We start from the raw sequence: 22,857 nt of genomic DNA on the forward strand, positions 1-22,857 counted from the left end.
GTTTCGATAAGTTAAAGTTGTTTAATAAAGCACTGAAAAAGGTCATGCAAAGTCTCCGTTAGGTCATGTTAGCACACATCTTTCATCTCTTTTCTTAAATTGTTATTTCTCAATGTAGAACAGCTGAATAATACATCGAATAATAAAGGGACTTGAGTTTTAAATTGTTGCATGAAGTTTGTTTCGTTAGGCACTATATCTTTAGATACTTTCGACTACATACACTCCTGCTGGAATCTGTCGAAGCTTGACATAACCACTAACCTAGTTAGTTAGTCCTTTAAAAAGTAGACAAGAAGAAAGCAAGGTTTGTGGTCATGAAGTAGTTGTTAAATTCCATAATAAATGTATCCTCAACTCACTCACTAACAATGATAATTAAAGCAATGAGAATGTGCCCCTAACCACGATAGCAATACATGACAAACAGTTTATGACAGGTTCCGATGCACAAGGTACAAGCAACCTTTGAAATTATGAACAGGAATCTCTCTTAAAATATTATGCATGCTTACCAAACCATTGTGCCAATACCGGCATTTGGATTCATCTGTTATCGCGGGCGGAAATATATCGGACTATCCAACACTTTATTTCCATAATGAATATGACACATTTTCACGAAAACTCGTCAGAGTCTTTATGCCATATATGGCCATGCATGGTACAAACTCTTAACTAGTTGTCAGCAAATAGTAGATCTCTATACGTGCGCCTGTTACTAAAAATATGCGACAAACGTCTTCAATGGCTTAAATAAAGATAAGCTGTTTTATATAGGTAAGAGGGTGTCATTTCACCTGTCTAAATGGTCGATGCTTACTAGCAGAAACCAAGATTCTACACATATTACATTTCAAAAGCGATTAACATGGATAAAATTTTACCGATTACTACATCCTTTTGGTCACATGACCTAGCCTTCAGAAAACAGAAAGTATACAGTGATCGAATGTGAAATAGATTCACACTGCGACATTGAAACAACCATCGATATGTCCAAACAAGGTAAATCAAAAGCACAACTATACCCACAAATGTATCATATATTTCAACACACTGTGGCTGATTTCTCTTGGAACAAAATGATATCTCTTCAGAAGAATCGTTCATTCAAAGAATGCGAACAATTTTACAACAGTAAAACACCAACATGGAATTCCAGTGATTGGGAAAACAAGAACGGAACAACCACTTTATAACTGATAAATATAGGTTATAGTTACAGTAGCGTTTGTTTTATATTCTACTAAACCGTGTATGTGTATGTTTATGTCAGTTCATGCCCATCTACCTTTGTGATGAAAAACGTTAATTTCGATCTAAACATAGGTCTGATGCTCAACAAAGAAGATACATACATGTGTTTATCCACCATATTTTATTCTGTTACTTGTTATTTTGTCAACTTCGTTACCTCAAATGAGTGGGTAAGGTGAAATGAACTAAAGTTTCCTTTCACATACTTTTTCTGAATGTATGATTCATGTTTAGATGAGGAATTGTCATGTTTGCCTGTTTACATCAAAATGTATTTTAGAAATCAGTCAAAGACTGACACATTACATACATCACCATACACCATGTGATGACATACTTTATTAACTGGACCTCTAAACTAATGTTGGTTATTGTGTGTTTGCAGTGAAAACGTACCAAGGAATTTCATTTTCAGCAAAAACCTAAATCAAATAAAGTGAGATTAAAATTGGGAATCCTCATATTTTTACCTTACCAACTGAACATTTAAATCCCAGAATTTTTTCAACTTCGGATAAAAGTTGTTTAGATTCAAATAGCTATAATTGTATTACAAAGGGGTATGCACATTAAGTCAAACACCAAGATCAAGGTCTTGGTTTATGTTAGCGCTCATCACATACCACACATGGATTTGTTTCACTTTTCCAACGACTGTGCTTACCCCCATTTAATACAAACCAATAACAGCAATTGTTTTGAATTATTTAACAGTGATTTACCCTTTATTTTACATCATTATTGTTATTAAGGATTAATGGGAATGTTTTAGTTGAGCTGCAACAAATACACTGTGTTGCAAATATGATAAAAATCATGAATATTGGGTAACAAGTGCAAATAATTATTCACAAATACAATATTGTAGTTAAAGAATGAATAAACCTTTTTTTGCTTGTAAACTTTTAACCAATACACATGAAGGACGTGTGGTTAGTCTTATGAGGAACACCAAATTCATTCTTATAAAACGTGTGGTTAAATTAATACAGAATGATTAAAAGTTACAATAAGTTGTCACTCTTGCCCACCAACGAAACCACAGACAGGTTATGTAAGTATGTTGCACTGCAGTGACCTCATATGAGGAAGGATTTTCAGTTAGATGTATAGAAAATGTTTAACAAACTTGTCAGTTTGCTGATTTCTTGACATCAACAAAGGCATTCCGAATCCTTTCATTGGTGTTAATTGCTCCCATGTATCAGGTGATGGTGTCAGCATGCACCGATTTCCACTGGACCCCACAGTTCAGATAAATATGTTGTTTGTGTGTGTGAAGCAAGTGTTGTGGAAGCCAGTAGCATTAATTCAACACCTACCTTGCTTCCAAGATAGAAGATGTTGTTTAGATATCTTTTCATCGAGTTACAAAAATCAAAACTACGTACTAGTTGTAGTAAATGATTGATAACCCAAAGGATTTTGCATGATGCAACTTGTAATATAACAATTTTTGTTTGGCAGTGAGGTTGTGGTCCAAGTAATAATAATATTGTAAGTAGTAGTATATTGTCACCCACCTCGCTTTCAAAAGTGAGACCCATGAAGATCCAGGGTAGAAAAGGTCTTCAGCAACCCATGCTTGCCTCAAAATGCGACTGAGCCTGTCAAAAGAATCGACTAATGGTATTCGGTGGTCAGACTCGCTGACATAGTTGCTGTTGATTACTGGATTGTCTACAGACCACCGTCATATGGCTGGAATATTGCTGAGTGCGGCGTAAGACTAAACTCACTCACTTTCAAGAGTGAAATTGTCATGTTATAACTTATAATCAATGTCATGCAAAATGCTATTGTCCATCAATCTAATACATATTTTACTACCAGTAGAAAGTAGTTAAGATCTTGTAACTCCGTGAAAACAATTCTAAATAGCATATTTGTGTTCCAGACAGGCGGATGTTCACAACAGGAATCCGCTATTTTTTAGAATTTTGGCCTCACAGTGTAAAGGCAGTTTGAGAAACACTTAGATCATGGTTTGTTTTCATCAAGTTAATAGATCTAAACTTCTTACTCATAGTTAAATATGTTTTTAAATCTTGACCAAAAGGAATTTAAATGAGACAGCTTTATAACGATTTATAACCATTATGACAACAAGTGATTTTGACAGAATCGTGTATGAAAACAACTTGTGTCTTGGAAAATAAGCAAAACAGGTGACTAGATTAAATGGCAGCAGATTGTGCAGGGGTTAAAAAGTCCCATCGCCTGACACCTGGGACAAGTCAGTCTTTATATCGGGCAATCAAATAATGGTATCTTACTTGTCCATGGACTACTAGATAATTTCCAATTTTGGTTTCAAACTGCAAATAATCTTGGATTTAATTTCTATTCTGCTCATAATGAAGCTATTGAATTTCACAATAATAATAAGTAGAGCTAGTAGAGAGTGAAATTATCACTCTTCGATAATAGCCCAGTAGACATGATTAACATCACATATTGTGTCATAAAATCAGAGCAAGTAGAAAATTAGTCAGGACAAGTTACTTTCTTGAAGTCACTTGCTCTGTGGCAAGTGGCCTTTTCAACATATTTTTGAACCCATGTTGTGAAAACGTAGGCTTTCATTTTTGAAAATAATTGTCTCGATGGCGGGTTTAGACAAATCTATAATCTATACCCAGAAATATACATGAATACTATAATGACCCACATAGGTACATTATGTCACAGAGGCATGCCCTTTTGGTTGGTTGAAATTTTGTTCATGGGAGAGAATTGTGCACTGTTGTCAAAAAGGTCGAGTTAAGGTAACTAAATGTCGGAAATAGTAGTTTTAATGACAGAGTTTCAGAGTTTCATTTATGATGATGTCAATAAATGATTTATGTATTTGTATGCCCTTAAAGTATATGTGATCTGTAAACAAGTACCAGTGAAAGCAACTCTGATGCTAATTTTTTCACAAGTTTAATAAAAATAGCATTTCACAGAAGTGTTTTTAGTATCCTGTTGATTATTCTCTCACAGAAATTAATAGAAACTGCCTACAGTGTGATGACTCTTAACTTTCCTCAAGTCATGCAACATGTAACACTATTTTCAAAGGTATTAGCATTATCAGTGTGATGTCATAACTGTAAACCGTTATGATGTCATACATTTAACGGTATTACACTAGTGAAATATTGCCGTAAAAATATAAACTTCAGTGTCTTCCATTGTAATGAATAGAGAATATGTCACATTGTCCTTATGGAACATAATAGGTCAGAAGTGTCAAAGTTCATTGTATGAGAGTAAGTGAAGCATGTATTGGATGGATATGTTATCTGGGTCACATTAGAATATTGAAATCCATGCAAAAATGGTACATATGGCACATATGGCACATATCAATGAGTTGTCATTATGTATGGAAATCGATGACTAACATCAGAGCTCCAGAAATGGCGCATATTGCATATTTACTCAATAAGAATCACATTTACCCAATTAATTACAAATTTGGGAGTACAAAAAAACATATAAGAATCACTTAAAACCCAATTGGTCTATTATGCCTTTCGTACATTACTTAAATGCTAAATTGGCTTGTGCATAATAATTTGTTGTGGCATACTAACTCTCCAACAGCGCTAGCGAATATTTTGCGATACCTATAACTGTAGCCACTGTCTGGAGTGTACCCAATTGCTTGAAAAATTATCTGAAGCTGTAAATGTACTAAATTTTCTCAAGACTACTGATATACAATTTTTCTCAGTGTGTAAGTGTGTAAAGTTAGAGAGTTCTTTCTAAACATGAGTTGTGTTTACTGATATGTCCGTCCACAAATTGAAAATATAACAGAGTTACAATGAAAACAAACATTGTTTGGACGTATGGAAATTTCATTTGATTTTTCACATTGGAATTAATTCAAACACAGTTACACCATCATGGTCATAAAAAAATAGAAAATGCAATGGTTTGGTATAGGATGAAATCTTTGTGTCTACAGTTAGCACAGTCAGTCACACTATCTTTGCTGACATGTTAACAATGTACTTTTATTGCATAAGATTGCATTACTGCAAGTTGCTGGTAATGAGTAATGTATATCTCGTTAGTACGCTCATATCATGAACACATTGATATCATCTATGGTTTACTGTTTTTACTGAGACCCATTTGGCCACTTCTTGATCAGTGGGGTGACCTTGTGTGAAAAAAGCCTTTGCTTGATGCAACAGTATTTAAGTCTATGGATCCATTAAATTTCACTCTTTGACTTGAGAGTTGTCACACGTGTTAACCTTAAATCTAAAGGTCAATTTTGGGCAATGATAAGGCATGATAATATAAATGAACTTTAACTTTTGTTACATTCCAGATCCCAGCAAAACCCAAGGCATGCCGCCCCCACAATATGCTTACGGTGCTCCCCTCCAGCAGCAGTATGGATCTCAGCCCCCACCGTACAGCACTGCAGCCCCACAGAATGCTGCAAGCTACAGCGCATCAGCTTCTCCACATGACTCTGCCTACATTGCATCCATGCAGGCTCAGGCATACCAAGCCCAGTCTCCATACGTCCAACAGCAGTACATGCACCCATACACTCAGATGCCACCCATGCAGCATGGATATGGTGAGTGGAGATAGATAAGACAAGATATTTTATTGCATGACGTTCCATTAAGGATCAGTGGCAATATTCTATAAACTACAAATCTTAACATAAAAGGTACATTATATAAATATACATAGATGATCCTTATCATAGCAGTTAGAAGCTACAGTCGTACCCTGTTTACTTGGACCCCATGTATGCGGAAAACCCGCCTTACGGACGATTTTTATATGAAACGAATCTTACGTTCATTAATTGTACTCGCTTAACGGGACCCCGCGCGTCTGGACCCGGACAGCAAATTTTCAAACCATTCCCACAGATTTCCATTGAAAATTGATCCAGTTATCCGGATGGAGAGATGTGTGCATCACGTCAGTTCTGTTTACCGCACGACTAGGTGATTTCATTCTTAATCTATCGGAAGGCATTTGGTGTGAACTGATTAATTAGCCATCAAAACACTAGTGACGTGTGTCACTTGGTTTGTTCATTAGGATTTGGCGCATGTGAGAACATCTCATCAGTAACAAAAACACGTGTTAGGTAGGATTAAGGTAAACTACACTGTAATTGTACTGTATATAACACTTATAAATCGACCCCTGCTATCTGTCGCGATGCAAGTTAAAAATAGCCTCCTACATGATCTAAGTCATGTGATCCCGTCTGGAAGTTTACTTTCTGCAGGCGGCATATGTTCGACGCGATGTCATATGTTTTTAGGGCATTTAAAATTTCAAAAAAGGAATATGGAATAGGCAAAATAGAAACTTTTTGGCATCGATTTACGTTTTTCATCTAACTTACCACCTGAAGCTCCACATGCTACATGATTACATCCAAGACAAGCTGACAAATGGTAACCTGCATTCCGCCTTCCATGTATTATTGGTACACCTATATGTTATGACGATTCACTGTTATTACTATTGACTGTTGATTCATTGACATATGTACATGAAAATATTTGCCTTTCACTTAATTTTCACGTTTTGCTTGTATGATCCAGTTAAAAAGACATCTCACTATCCGAACGATTTTCGAGTGAAACCAAAACGTCCGGATAAACGGGTTTCGACTGTATATGCTACATATACCAGGTACATAGTGAGACACAAGAAAACACATACGATATAATGTATATAACAATGGCCTAGGGTGATCAGGAAGTGTTCTATATTGGTTTGAAATTATATACATAGTAACAAATTATTTCTATCCTTTCAGGTTGGTTACTTCGAAACATGAGGTTAAATTTTTCTGTTGTAGAAAGACTTTGAAATTTATTATTTTGAGTTGAAATTGACTTAAACAAGTGGCACCTTACATCTGAACATTTACAGCAATACATGAAATGGTGCTCTTCAACTTCAAGGACTGAGCATTGACTACAGAGACGGTCTTCAAGAGGTGTTGGTGGTCTTGTTCTCCTACCTAGTTCAATTTGTAGCCTTTGTGAAGTGGACACAGTGTTTTTTATCTTGCAGTGTTCAAGATATGGTTCAAATTTAATTTCTGATTTAAATTTTCTCTAAGCTCTAAGTTTGTTCCTTGAATTTAGTGAATTTGGTTTACCTTGAACAGAGGAGTGGAACATGTCAGTAAATTTTAGTTGGAGGTCCTTGAGAACAGAGGAAGAAGCTAGGTTAGTTTCGTTTATGTTAAACTAAGAGCCAACTGAGTTTATGGTACCATCCAATTTTGTGTTTGGCAATTTTTATTGACTCGTTGAAAGCATGTTTCAAAATGATTTTTGGAGATAGTAAAATACGTTTATAGAATTGAACAATGGATTTAATTACTTTGAATAGTAGGCGTGCAAACCAAGTTCTGCTCTGCATGCCCAGTTGTGCGTTTGTGGAGAAACACCCAGAGTATGTTTGCAGAATTTTGTTTGTAGTTTTTCAGGAGAAAAAGTATCAACATGTCTCAGCAGAGCAAAGTCAATTCCCCAGACTTATTTAATAAGATATTTAATAGCCTGGATCTGGTTGTATCATTGCTTCAGTAAGCAACATCAACATTAAACCTAATGATAGATTGAATCCTTAATGCATCATTTGTTAATTGTCAACCATCAAAATGGTTATATCAAACACTTATTAGCATGTCATTATCTAATGAACATATCTAATTAAATTTGGGGATTCCCCTAAATATTTCCCAAAATTCCCTGACATGAACACATAAGCCTGACATCTTCACAGCTAAACCTCAGAACAAAAACTAACATTTTGACAACTGTGAAGAAACACATCTGGGCAATTCTGAAATGTTAGAATTGGTTGGGCTGGTTTTGAAAATACACGATGATATCCACCAAAGTTAGCTTTCTGCCATATTGGATAGTGTTTACAAAATCAAGTTTTACTAAGGCCGGTCATAGGATGCCTGCAACATCACATACATTAAATGTTCAACTGTGACAAATGCATTGCTGAATTCCTCCGATATTTTATACTCAAATTCCAAATGGTCTTTGTCACCATTACCAAATGTCTAGAAGAAAACAAAACACATTGGGTTTGAAAACGTATCATTGTGCTCATAATACAGTGCTTGCTTGAAATATAAACTATGCAAAAACATCAAATACTGTGCAGCATTTTCTCAATTTTTAGACATTAATTCGTCCAATTGTAGCATGCACAAGCTCAGTATTTTTAGAATATGCATGGAAAGTATCATATAAAAAATTGAAAACAGATACAATACAGTAATTTGATATTTTCATGTGACAGTTCTGTGCAGTGTGATGCCACACCAGATGCAAAAATCATGGAGAACAACATGGGCAATTATCAGTACTTCTGGCCTTTTCAATGAAAACAATGAATGAAAAGAATGAAAACAAATAACCATACCATACAAAGATAGTCAAAATGTTTCTGATTACTTACATCAAACATTTATAGACAAACATTCCCTTGCAAAAACATGGGCATCCACATAGCCGCCATTTCATGAGAAACTGATCATCGGTAGTGAATCATTATGTTTTTCAGATATTAGACAGTATTTTGTTCATTCTCTCTGTCAGTAACAATGCCAAATTAGAAATATTGTAGCACAGTACATTATCATGTGCATGTCAAAAAGCGGAGAAATTTACAAAACTCAGAAGAACAAAATGCACTGTCTATTTTTCAAACAGCCCATTTCCACTTGGGTTTACAACTATTAGGATAGACAGTTTGATATTCTGCATTTCTATGCAAGTTTATAGCTGAAGGTAGGTTGATCCAGAGCTGCGCAAACGAAATCCTGGCACCCCATTCACTTTATCAGGAAGGTAATGATGCTCTAATGATACCTAAGAACATTCTTTAAGTTAATGACGTGCTAATGACAATAAAACATTATTAAAACCTTAGTACAGCAGAATTTAATGTCATAATGCTGAATGAATGTTTAATGGCACATCTAGGTCTTAGCAGTCGGGATGGGACAGGTAACCCATACCCTTCTCAATACCCAGAACTATTATGATCATGTGACTGATAGATTATGGAATGTAATATGTTATTCTTTCATGAATAAAAGGTTGTATTGTTTTTGAAAACTTATGCATAATTTACAGTCACTTCTTTTGAACACAATACATGGTGAAGGTATTGAAAAACTTGAAATATTCGCCACCATGCTGAAGGATGTGTTAACATTTCATGCAAATTTGATGTCAGGAATTAACATGATGGGTATCTGGGTAGGTGAGGGTAGGGAATAGGTTGTGGGGTACCTGGGTGGAAAATGTGGACTCGTACTGGCAGCTTTTTAAATAATCTTGGAGGCCCAGTACCGGTTGTTATTATATTGGGCCAACAGCTTCAAATATGTATTAAACAGCATCTGTCCATACGTCTCGATTCGTGTTGGCATGACAACATATGAACTGTTGTACTCAATGTCTTCAAATTTGGTGATAGCCTACATTGGGAGATTATGATTGGGAGATTATGCAGACACTAGGTGATTGGGGTGACCTTGACCTTATTTTCAAGGTCTTCTGGACTCCTTGACCACTTTTCAAACTTTTGTTAATGCTTTATCTCAGAAACTGTTGTACCCAATGTCCTCAAATTTGGTGATAGCTTATATTTGGGGATTAAGGAGACACGAGTAGATTTGTGTGACCTTCATCTTATTTTCAAGGTTACCGTGACTCTTTGACCACTTTTCAAACTCTTGTTAATGCGATATCTTGTGAACTGTTGTACCCAATGTCATCAAATTTTGTGACAGCCCACATTTAGGAATTAAGCAGACATCAGTTGGTTTGGGTGACCTCAACCTTTTCTTCAAGGTCACCCTGACTCTTTGTTTTTCTTCTCTTTAGCCTACATTGGGGATTACGCACCCAAATGATTTGGGTGACCTTGACCTTATTTTCAAGGTCACTAAGATTCATGTTAAAGCGGTATCTCAAGAACTGTTGGACCCAATGTCTTCAAATTTGGTGACAGCCTACATTGGGGGATTACACAGACATCAGTCGATTTGGGCGACCTGTTATTTTCAATGTTAGCTTGAAACATTTCAACCAGTGTCTTCAATTCTGTGTCAATTATTTAATCACAGTTGGCTCATGAAAGTTCAGGTTAGAATTGATCATCAGTAACCCATGGTTGTCAGAAGACCTGACTAATTGGATTGGATGGACAGATGTGCTGACTTGACATGTCCTTATATTTCAGTGGTAACCCAACAGATTGATGCTCATGCATCTGATCACTTGATTGTCTGCACAGGACTCGAATATCTGGAATATTGCTGAGTGAGGCATCGATCTAAACTCAGTCCTTAATCACAGTTAATTAAGATTTAGTTTGGAATAATAGTGTGGCTAGTAGTTTGATCTGACCTGCCATTTTTTGTCGGTCATAATACTTTTTCCCTTCAAAATACAGCTGTTTTGAGTGGAATGTCTGTGAATATTGCTTAATGGGATTTTTCTCAAACGAAGACATCACTGTCAGTAAACCGTGATAAATATGATGTCAACAAGTCTGGACTGTTGATCCCGTTACTTCACAATCAGATTATACACAGTGCTCATTGTATATCTGGACTCACTACTCTCCTATGGAAAATACTACAGTGTAATATTTTTACAGAACACTACTGTAATACCACTTGATGTATGATGTCATAATGGTTTACAATTATGATCTCACAATGCTAATATGTCTGTCACAATATTATTAGGCCTGGCTTGGCTCAAGGAAAGCTGAGAGTCATCATCACACTGTAGGCAGTTTCTATCAATTTATGTTTTAGAGTAATATACAGAACACTCGCTTTCGCTTGTTTGGTACCAGATCATTAACTTGTTAAATAAAGATGGTATTACACGGAAGCGAGTTTAGTATCCTCTATTTGTTATACTAACTTTATTACAATCTTATGCAAAAAGTAATACCAAGTCACACCATGGTTGAAACAACCAAGAAATGAAACAAGCCTCAGTTGAATGAGTTGTTGAATATACATATTGTCTAGTTGACTATATTAGTTTTCTGCTATACCAGACCACATTGTTTTCTCAATAGAAATGGCAACAGGTGTTAAATGTATACTTTACATAAAACACATAAATCAGTGTTCCAAAGTGGTAAATTGATAAGCTGTGGCTGGCTGTTATTATTTCTGTTTTTCCCCTGTTTTACTGGGATTTTTATGAATTTTCATTCCAACATAAAGTAATAGAAAAGTTTTCTAATGTAAATTTCAATCACTGCTTAATAAATTTGTGCTTTGATTTAAGACAAAACAGTAGTCCTACCATTGTATACTCATAAAATTCCAAAGTCACATTGATCTTATTTCAGCTGTTTTTATAATGAATTCATTTTGAAGTCACAGCAACTCAATCACATCAAAAGGTTCTTTAAACTTGTTGTTTATGCGCTGCATCTTCAAAATGTTACCCGTCTATCTGAAAGCTCCTTGCTCTGACCATGGAATCATTTTACAACTCTGTGGACAATGGTTATGCATTGAGATTGCAAAGCACACTTGTCAGATAGCTATGGCATTAATGGATGCAATTTCACAAGTGGGGTAATCAGAGTGAGTGAGCTCAGTTTTACGCCACACTCGGCAATATTCCAGCTATATGGCGGCGGTCTGTAAATAATTGAGTCTGGACCAGACAATCCAGTAATCAACAACATGAGCAGTGATCTGCGCAATTGGGAACCAATGACATCCGTCAACCAAGTCAGTGAGTCTGACCACCCGATTCCATTTGTCGCCTCTTACGACAAGCACAGTCGCCTTTTATGGAAAGCATGGGCTACTGAAGCCTATCCTACTCGGGACCTTCACGGGTCGGGTAATTAGAGATTAGAGTTGAAGGTGATTTACCTTGATAGATTACCAGGATTGATGTTCATAAAGGTATGCAGGGACTAGGAATTAGATAGGTGAGGAGCCAAACTGACATTGAGGCATAGTGGCAAGATTCAGGTAAAAAAAGTATGTTTGAATTTCAGTAATAGTCAAATATCCAATGCTTCCTCTGGTAGACCCAGCTGAACTGAAAATAAAGGAAACTGATAGGATTGTTAACAATGGTTAAAATAGCCTTATATCCTAATATCGTTAGATTTTCTGCTCTAAAATTAATTATCATAGTCCACCATTCTAAAGTGTTAATATGCTTATCTCAGCCTTCAACAACAAACAGTAAGATGTTACAACATGTATTGTTGGTCTGTTACATATATAATCTGACATACTGCCTTTGGTTTTCAGTGCCTGCTTCCTCTTCTGCCTACCCACGCCAGCAGTACATGCCAGTCATCCAGACCCAGGGCGTTTCTCCCCACGGACCCCCGCCACCTTACACACCAGTAAGAAACAATTACTTGCTATGCTACCTTCTCAGCTCCAAACTCTCACTATTATCTTTCATTTTTATTCCCCCTGAACTGTAATGCAGGGGTATATGCCTTGTCCATGCCTCCATAATCATTGTATTTATCAACAGAACCTAAAGTAGTGCCTTTTGCTATTTTAAGAGTTTGGGCATTTTTATGTCTCTGGAAACAATTTAGACATAGTCTCGAAAGAGGTGGATTTCGTTCTGGAGCATATCTAAAAAATCACTCATTAAAACTTGGCAAAACTACGTCGACAGTTCTTGAAGTGATGCCTTTTGCCATTTGCAAATTTTGGGCATTTGTTTCTTGTTTTCCATGCAAACAATTTGGACTTATTAGTATCTCTATCTTTCTGCAAGATTTGGCTTTATTCCAACATGTAGTAGTATTAAACAGTATATACAGTATGGTTCAAAATTATTGAGAATAGCTAATGCATTTCATATTATTAAACGAGAACAAATCAGATAAAATTGAATGTATTGTGAAAGTGAACTGACCTTTTCATGTTGTGTAAGTAACAATTTAATATTTTATCAAGTCTCCTTGAGCTTCACGGCACAGTCTAAGACGGGTAGGCATACTTCCTATCAGAGAGGTTAGTGTTTCGTGAGTTATGCTGTCCCAGTATCGGACCACTTCTCTCTTCATGTCTTCAATTTTTGTCAACCCCTTTTGATTCACACATTCCTTCATCATCCCCCAAATGTTCTCAATGGGATTTAAGTCAGGACTATATGCAGGAAATGGTAATGCAGTCACATTTTTCTCCTGAAACCACTGCTTGGCATGTTTTGCGGTGTGTTTAGGAACATTATCTTGCTGCAAAATCCAGTCATTTCCATAAAACACATGTGCACTTGGAAGGAGAAAATTATCTAATATGTTAGTGTAGCGTTGACTTGTCAGATTTCCCTCAAACACACACAGCGGGGTCGTTCCTAATAAGGATATCCCTCCCCATACATGAAACTTTGGGCTGTATTTAGGTCGTCGATACAACGGTGCTGACGCAGACTTTGTCCATATTTTCACATTATTGGGATATACCCATATTGAGCTTTCATCAGTAAAAATCACATTTTCCCAGTCAAAGTTTTCATGTGCCAAACACCACTCAACACGCCTGTCTTTATGTTCTTGTTTCATGAGAGGAGAAGGAATTCCAGTCTTTTTCTCCCATCCAAGATCAATCAAATTTCTTCTAACTGTAGATTTTGATACAACAGTTGATCCCCTTTCTATCATTTCATACCTGATGTTGGAGATGCTTGCCCTTTGCTTTTTAGACGCTAAAATTCCCAGCCGGACGCGATCTGAGAAGTCCAATTTTCTGGGTCTCCCTGCTCCTTTCTGGTGCCCAAAATCCTTTCCCTCTTTAAAATTCTTCCTAATCCTATACACAGTAGAAAGAGGAGTTCCTGTTCTCTCTGCCAATGTATTTACATCATCAATTCCTTGATTACACAACTCAAAAATCAACCTTCTTTTATCTTCAGCAGACATTGTTGACAGTGCTGAGGAAAATGACGTCTGCTACAAATTCAGGGGAGGTAACTCTAATTGTACTATACTCAGTAGGCCAAGATGAGTTACCTCCCTTATACCATTACTTAGTTTTAAGTATCAGTGAATCAGTTGAGGTGTTAGGATAGCTCAAAGTAAGAAGAAAAATTCTCAATAATTATGAACCAGACTATATGTCCTGTATGTTATGGACTGTTTTGAAAGTGTGTTTCCAGGACAAGTCCTCTTGGATCAATGAAGTTTCTCATCCTATTAATAAAACTGTATTTTTGTAATAATTAATGTGATTATATGTACACAATTATGTCTCTGCTTTTAGTTTGAAATCCAGTGAAGGACCTCATTAATGAGGTCTACAGGAACAGAGATCTCCCACTTGTTTGTTAACTCTGTTGCACTGGCTTGTAGGAGGCCTTTCACCATTCATTCGCCTTTTCTCTAAAATATATTTGGCTATAGTTGGCAGAGACATCCTTCACCTTCTGAATGGAAGGCACTATGTACTTCATAGTGTAGTAACAGAGGGAGGAATACACCACAGGTATTTCATGTCATAAAGTTCATATGGCGCATTTTAGTTTTTGAGACACAGAGGGTTGTGAATAAATATCTTGTGGTGTACATAGGCCTCTAAGATAAGGGTAATGATGTAAACTTTTAGTTTTCTGAATTTTTGCACAAACAGTAAAGCAATTAACCATATATCAACTCTTGCTGTCTCATGTTTTGTGATGGAGTGATCATTGTCGTAATAGAAGCATATTACAATACAAGAAACATACAATATTCTACTGCATTTTCTTCAGGTTTTTTCAAGTATCATTGTGGTGCATCATTTTGCAAATGCAAATACTGCAATATGGCAAACATTTTAGAAATAAGTTGACATTTCATGTTTACAGTGGGATATTAATAACAATAATTTCATTTGTGAACAATATATATAGCTGGGAATATGCTGTTGGTATAATTTTGTTATGAGAGTCATTTTGACAATAAAGTTTACTACTGTTTACAGTTTGCTGAAATCTGTGATACTATTAACATGTTGTTGGAATGTCTTTGGAGATTTATCCAATCCATAAAAAGGACCATTAATTCACAGGGATATCAGTTTTCAAGGAGAAAATAAATTCTCATTATGAGCTCCCTCTGTATATTACTTCCTGTTTCCCATTATCATGATATCCTATTTATGTGAAGAATGGTCTGTGAACCCAGGCATATAATATTGAATCTCTGGTGTAAGTGGATTTAAATTGTTTGAAGTACTATTTTTGGCATCGTCCAATTACTGGCATTTGCTGGAAATCAATGGATGGTGTTTGGCTTGTTGACAGTTTTGTTGAAAGTCTGTCCTTGGCATTTCACTGCGGAAATCACCTGACTTGTGTGGATGATTTTTAGTGGTTTTTTTTTCTTGTTATTTTTTTTTTCAACTCCATCAAGGCAGAGACACATTATTTCTTGAAATTAAAATATAAAGGACAGTTCATAAGATATGGCTTGAGGTGTGTGGTTGGGGTGATGATGATGCTATTGGGAGGTCACCCATTTTTGTTTTGGGGATTTAGGGGATCATCAATTTTGTACAGGTACCTGGGGAAAGTATGTGATTTTGCTCATGACATGGTGGGGAAAACTGAGCACTGATATTTTGTAACACTATTTTGTAAAATGTATAAGGTTTCATTGTAGATCATAAATGGCATTATCAGATTGATTGTCCCTGCTCCAAGTTTGTAAGAGTTTACCTATTTGCAGGTGGCTCAACAAATGATGGTTCAGCAGCCAGGGACAGTTGTTGTTGGAGGAGCTTTCGATGCTGGAGCACGTTTTGATGGGATAGCTCAGCCGCGAATTCCAGTAAGTAGTCAGTCTGACTTGAGCTCTTGTAGATGCTGTGTCCAGAGATCAAATTGCAAAACTTGTATTTTTCCTCATACTGACATATGCTTGTTAGGCTTGTCTCCTTCTTCTATGAGAGTGATAGAACACTTGAATCCCTTGTAGTTCCCAAAAGTGTACATAAAAGTTCACTCGCCACCTTTTTCCCGCCAAAACAGTCATGTGACTTGCAATGCTTTGTCACTCTCTCCATCATCACCCTTGTGGATGGTTGGGTAGCACTGGAGTCCCACATATGGTAAATTTACTTGTAGGCCTTTTTGATCAAAATTTCGCTGTTTGTATTTTTTTCAGGCTGTATTGAACTTCATTCTGTGCAAATTTTTTTGCAAAATTTAAAGTATTTTCTCACCTTTTTCATCATGTGTACATTGTTTACATTTGATAAAACTCAGCAGTCATTTGGGGTTAGAGCTATCAGGGGCTGATCTGCAGCCCCAGTGTCCATCATGCATTGAACCATGTACTTCCAGACTTCATTGCAGCTATTATGATAATTTGTCAAATTTTCAATTTAATCGTTACTAGTATTCCATCTTTAGACGTGCATTGGACTGGGAGAGGAAGTCATCTCAAGTCACTGATGATGTCATTGTAGATTGTCATTGTTTATTCTTTTGACTACTTTTGAAATGCATAATTCTAGTGATCTGCCAAGTCCATTGCAGACACAGGTCTCTGTTGCTGCACAGGACATATCAGTGCCGAAGAAGAGACCGGCTGCAGCGCAGAAGGATTTAGATCGTTGTTGAAGTCGTCTTGTTCAGGTAAACTGTCTCATCAGAAAACATCATGCCTCCTAATCTAACGAGGCAGATGCTTATAATGACCCTCCAATACTGGTTCCTGAAAGAGCTACGAGAACATCAACACAGACTACCTCCGTGGCGAGACGATCGTCCTTTATGTCAGTCGGCAGCTGCTGAGCCATTTAAAGACCAGTCTTTTGCAACATCAGAGACAACAAACGCCTCGTCCATACTGCATCAGTTCCAGCCAACAACGCAGAACTACGGCCTTGGCGACTTAATGAGGCAGTTTACAATGCAGATGATAGCCTTGATGGACCATTGCATTGCCAAAGAGAGGCACTTCACAGCTCTACAATGTCAGATGACGTTCATGCATTCACAAACCTGTTCCAAAGAGATCTACATCCTTGTCTAGCAAATCTACTCCCGAGTGCTCGCAGGACAGAAGATCCTCACTTTTAGAAGTCTCATCCTTCATGAACATACCTGAGAAAACTACAGATTACAGTCATGTACACTCAGAATGTCAAGCAGAGGTGTAAGGGGATCCTCTTCACATTACAGTTATGCCATGACAGAATCTTGCAGCTCCTACAGACGAAAGAAGAATTTGTGAATAGAAGAATCATGAATGGAAACTTCATGGAAGGAGGGTTCACACATGGAGGATTTGCGAATGGAGCACTCATGAATGGATGGTTTGTGAGTGGAAGGTTCATGGATAGATATGTTCATGGAAGGAAGGTTTGCAAAGGCACCATTCATCAGCCTGGGAGCACAGATCATTTAATGAAGATATCTTGTTTCCTAGCGAAGCAGACATTCATCTAGATTTTGCTTGCTGCTTCAGGAAAATTGTTCATAAGCGCTTAGACCACATCACCTCAAATTCAGTCTACGCAGAACCTCGTCATGTACGTGTTCGTTATGCAAGTCATCACATGTTGACTGAAGAAATAGGTGCTTGCCAGAATTCAACGTTGTCAGAAAATGTCAGTGAAAGCACCAGTAATGAATCTCCATCTCTCATGCAGTTGCAAACGTAATGTTTGTTGACAGCAGGCTGTTAAAACAAAGTTAACCTGCATGAAGAAGATGATGTCAGCCTTGCATGAACACGGCTACATTTAGATCTTCTCCATTAGAGATTGTTCTGTCGCAGTTTACAAGAGATTAAGGGCAGTCAACACCAGCCAGATCAGCATCATCGCAGTTCCTCATTGAGACATCATGTCCTTCCCAGTGGCTTTTGGACTAATATTCATGTTAATAAATGATTCAATTTGATTCGATCCATATTGCGGCAAAGTTATCAACTCTACAGTTGTCTATTTGTGTATTATTACACAAGTTGGTTATTCAAGAATATTTTACAAGGTTTCATTGAGACTGGTTGCTACTGACAACCAGTAACAACATTAAGGAAGTGTTGAAATCTCGATCAGAACATCTGTATAAGATGACCACTGCATTGTCATCAGCGAAGTTGAAGAATACAGAAACAACTACCAGAAGCCGATTAGCGAGGTTACGGACAAGTGATGAAGCAGGAATCAATGCCTGCACAAGATTCCATGATGATCAGTTTGCTGCAACACCAATTTATGCATCACATACATGGAATCATATGAGAGATAACAACATCCTGTGCAGAATGCAGTCACAGTTCACATGTCAGGAAGTCAGCTACAGCTGTAAACAACCCTTCCAGCATGGAAAGACATTATCTACAGTCTAGATAGCAGTATACAATGTGTCTTCACAGGGTCATGGAGGGCTTCCCCTGACAGCAGATTAAATGTTGTTTATCGAGGGGCAACAAGTGACAGATGGTTTCTGCCCACAGCAACCAGTCTACTATAAATAAACGTCACATTGATGTCAGCTTGCTTTCAACATTGATCGTTGGCCATCTGAAGACAAAGAAGCTGAAGCGTGTACCACACAGACAACTGGACAGCGGCATTCTACATAAACTGGCATAGATCAACAAGACCACAAGGTCTACTCCTGCTCACCTTCCATCTATTTATTCAACATCTGGTTGAAGGTGTGTCACATCCCATGAGTGGGAGAACGTGCTAAGCAGACGCTCTGTCCTCATCTGTCGCCAACAGAATATATGCCCACAGGCATTCCAGCTCCTTCAAGCTGGAAAATCAGCAGAAAAGTCAGAGTGCCAGTCTGGGATCTGGATGTAGTTCCATAACATGTCATGAGTGAAGAGTACGGGCCACTAGAGCAAATGACCTTTGAGCTACTCCCACAAAAAACTGTTCCTACTCACCCTAGTTATGGAAGCTCAGATGTCAGAGATACTTGCACTGGACTTGGGAGGACTCGCCCCCTTCAGTGCAGCAGTACATCTAGCACTTGGATGGGACCTTATTGCAAAGTATGGGTTACCTGGCCAACCAGACAGACAATTCAAAGTCAATTCCAATGCAGTCTATGATCCTTGGACCAGAGGAAGCTCAACACTTATCCTTGTGTCCAGTCAAAGCCCTGAAGATATATCTTCAAAAGACTGAAATAAGGAGAAGGCAATTCAAGTGCCTATTCATCCCCTTGTCAGCAGAGAGGACCGTAGAAGTCTCAAGGACGACACTATCATGCTAGAAGAGAGCTGTTATAATGAGGGCCCACAAGAAGCAGGACTAGAAAACCACTAAGACTTTCCAACCCACTTTCAGACTTGTGCTTCACAGAAACTGTGCCATATCATCTGCTTTTGGGAGTTTGCCAACCACTACCTCAGAAACACTGCCACTGGTATTCACCAGTTTGGGACTAGACTAACAGACTACCATGAGTGATTAAGACACTATACAGGTAACAACCTTGCCTGTACATAAAAGAGTCTCAACTCATGGGTGTGAATGATCTTGCCATAATCTTTGGGTTGTTTTAGATAACTAGTAAGAAGATACTTGTGTATCTAAAATCCACATGAATCTTCAACATTCACTTGTCATAGAGAAGTATGGCAAGATTGGGTTCCCCCCACCAAGTTTATAGCAGAATAACAGGATCCCTGGAATGCTGTATAGAAGTTTCCATCGATCTGTGAACAGGTGAGGAATCCATGAAGTGTCCTGACCCACCACTGTGTCCGTCTGATTCTGGAAGCATAAGAAGTAAGAGTCAAGATAAGAAAAATTATATAATTTCTTAAGTAAAATTGATACTTTGTTCTTATCCTGAGTCACAGTGTCAAACCCTCCCAACCGTCCAGAATCAGACACTTTGGGTTTCCCAGCAAACTCAAGTGCAAGGTCTTATTCAGGAGAGTGACAAGCATGGCAAGTCACATGACTCTTTGGGTGGGAAAAGGAAGGCAACTTGTGGGTCAGAGAACTTTTATGCGTGCTTTATGGGAACTACAAGGGATTGAAGTGTTCAACTGTCAATACAAGTATATAGTGTCAGTTTTACTTATATTTTCGGTTTTCAGAAATCTATTTACCAGAGATTATACATATTTTTATAAACCAATATAATTTGTCAAACGTTAAGGTTGTGTAGAGTATAAGGCTTCAGAGATAAATTGTATGGTTGTGTATACATAAAATATGCAAAATCAAACAAGTTCGACCTGTGTTTTGGGGTTGGTTTTGCACAAAATTGAAAACAAGATTATTTCAACAGTACAGGACATGTAGAGACTAGTATTCATAGGTGTTCATGTTAGATGTACAGAATTGTGTCCCTTGTACAGGCCACAAGCCTATGAATTATGGTTCAAATCCATTTCCTGAGTTGGCAACACGGTACCCCAGGTAGTGTCAAGTATCTGAAACTGGCATCCTTCACCTTTTTCAAACATGAAGCTGACATGGAATGATGTTACTGAAGTTTTGTTAAAAAAGGCATTTACAAGACTCAAACATTCACCATCTTGTCTGACTGATAATCATTGCATTTTCAGCCACCCCCTCCTGGTATGGCACCCAATGCTGCGCAGCTCGCTCAGATGCAGGGGCAGACAGTTGTAGCTTCCCAGCAGAGTTCTAATTGGTTCACAGGAGGTGCTGGAGGATCTACGTTGTGGTGAAGAGGCGGATTGGCTTAATTCTCTTTGATTGACATTTGCCAATCAAGTGGAAAGGAATGACAGACATGAACCCATAGAAAAGGTGTCTGTGATACTCACATATAAAGATGGGTTTGGTTCTAGCTATCTGCAAAATTTTAGATATTACAAAGGTTATAACACAACCAATGAATTAGGACTGGCATCTGTTGTGATGAATTTTGAGCATAAAAGAACACAAAGATGGGACGATTTTTTTTTTTCAGTTGATCTTTTTCTTTGAAGGGTTTTTATTTGTGTTTATGGTATCTTGAGCCAGACCTCTGTATAATTTAACAGAAGCTGTAGACATTAGATTAAATGACTGCAATAGTGGAACAGGAATTTATTCACAAATTCTGAATGTTGCCCGTTCATCGTTCTTTGAGGACACTATTTGTTGATTTATGGGATTCATTGTCCATTTACCTCTGTTGTTGGCCTTTGAAGAATGCTTGCAGCATATTTGGAGCTCAGTTCATGAAGCAGAATATAATTTAGTATAGTGACATTGCTTCCCTCTACAGAAATAGTGCTATTATTGCAGGCCCCAAAAGGACAAGAATAAATCATAATACACATCACTAAAAATTTTGCATTTGTTCAAAATCAAGTCCATAGGTTTCCTGAATAGAATTAAGTGGTACAATCTGAAAGAGAGAAATTAAGAAATTACCATGTTTTGACTTACAGTGCAAATTTCAAATAACATTTTAGCAGTGGCATTTTAAACTACAAACAAAATGTATGGAAACACCTGAAAATTTGATAGTCATACATAAATTTAAACATGGTGTGGTCATTTATTCTGTAAGGCAGATGCTACTTTATATGTGTCTTCCACATGTACTGGGCATTGTGTCTGGGCATCGGAATCAAACATGGTGCTGGCGTGCTGCAGTTTTTCGCTATTTTTGACAGTGTTTTATTTCATTTAAACTAAACAAATACTGAATCAGTTGTTTCACTGCATGCTCTAACTTGTCGATGAAAGTGCCCTTAAAGCACACAAAAGGCATATACCTTAGGATATAAATGGCCTCACCACATTTAAGGTTATGTGTGACTATCAAATTTTAGGGTGTTCCCATACTCTTTGTTTGCAGTATAGTTTTACTATAAATGTGCATGGTTGTGTAATTTTGGGGGAGGGGTTTGAGTCCAACTTCGGAAGTTGCTGAAACTCCACTTCTTTACCTGGGCTCCATGTGAATGATCTCTAAGTGTAATTTGTACCCAGTGTCTTTGCCTGTCTTTATTAAAGTGGCATTGCTGTCCCCTCTTGGTTTTCTACAATTGCTTTTCTTGACTTTTGAAGAAATATTTTATACAAGTGTAATGTCCTATAATATGAACTTTTTTTTTTGAAGAACATATATCTTTCTGAGAGATTGATTTGATTTAGCAAAGAATAATTTTAATGGAAAAGAGGGAAGCAGTGTACTCTGGTGATCTGATTCAGAAGTATAATTTCTTAAGTGTATTTCTGTGTACTTTTTCGACCGATTTTTAGTAGTGAGCTGCCAAAATTATTTGTATAAAGATGGTGGTTCCAATGATTGGGTGATATGCTGTTTTTTTTCTGGACTTTTGTCCAAAGATTTTGTATTTCACATGTTTAATGAAAATAAATCTATATATTTCAAAGCTTTTTGTATACGTTGCTCTTAATATGTATTCGTGTCATAATAGAAATTCTGTGGATATTAATAATAATAACTACGATTGAATCCTGTGCACTACTGATGGTCTTCAGACTTCCCAAAACATCCTGTCTTCACTTAAACAGTTTCTTTGGATGCCAGCTGGACTGTCCATTAATTGGGCTGATTCATTGCTGCTGACACACAAACAAAATTCACAAACTGCAGGAAAGCA

General features: G+C 37.3%; 1 protein-coding gene across 1 annotated transcript; it reads left to right on the forward strand.

Moving 5' to 3' along the window:
• The first annotated feature begins 885 nt into the window (after window positions 1-885).
• On the forward strand, window positions 886-22,626 carry LOC137297629 (DAZ-associated protein 2-like). Its single transcript, XM_067829506.1, has 5 exons — window positions 886-1,008; window positions 5,594-5,851; window positions 12,593-12,690; window positions 16,012-16,113; window positions 20,836-22,626. The coding sequence occupies exons 1-5, from the start codon at window positions 996-998 to the stop codon at window positions 20,959-20,961; spliced, it is 597 nt and encodes a 198-aa protein (XP_067685607.1). The 5' UTR covers window positions 886-995; the 3' UTR covers window positions 20,962-22,626.
• The last annotated feature ends 231 nt before the right edge of the window (window positions 22,627-22,857 follow it).

This window comes from Haliotis asinina, chromosome 10, assembly GCF_037392515.1.
Source record: "Haliotis asinina isolate JCU_RB_2024 chromosome 10, JCU_Hal_asi_v2, whole genome shotgun sequence".
Lineage (NCBI taxonomy): Eukaryota > Metazoa > Mollusca > Gastropoda > Lepetellida > Haliotidae > Haliotis > Haliotis asinina.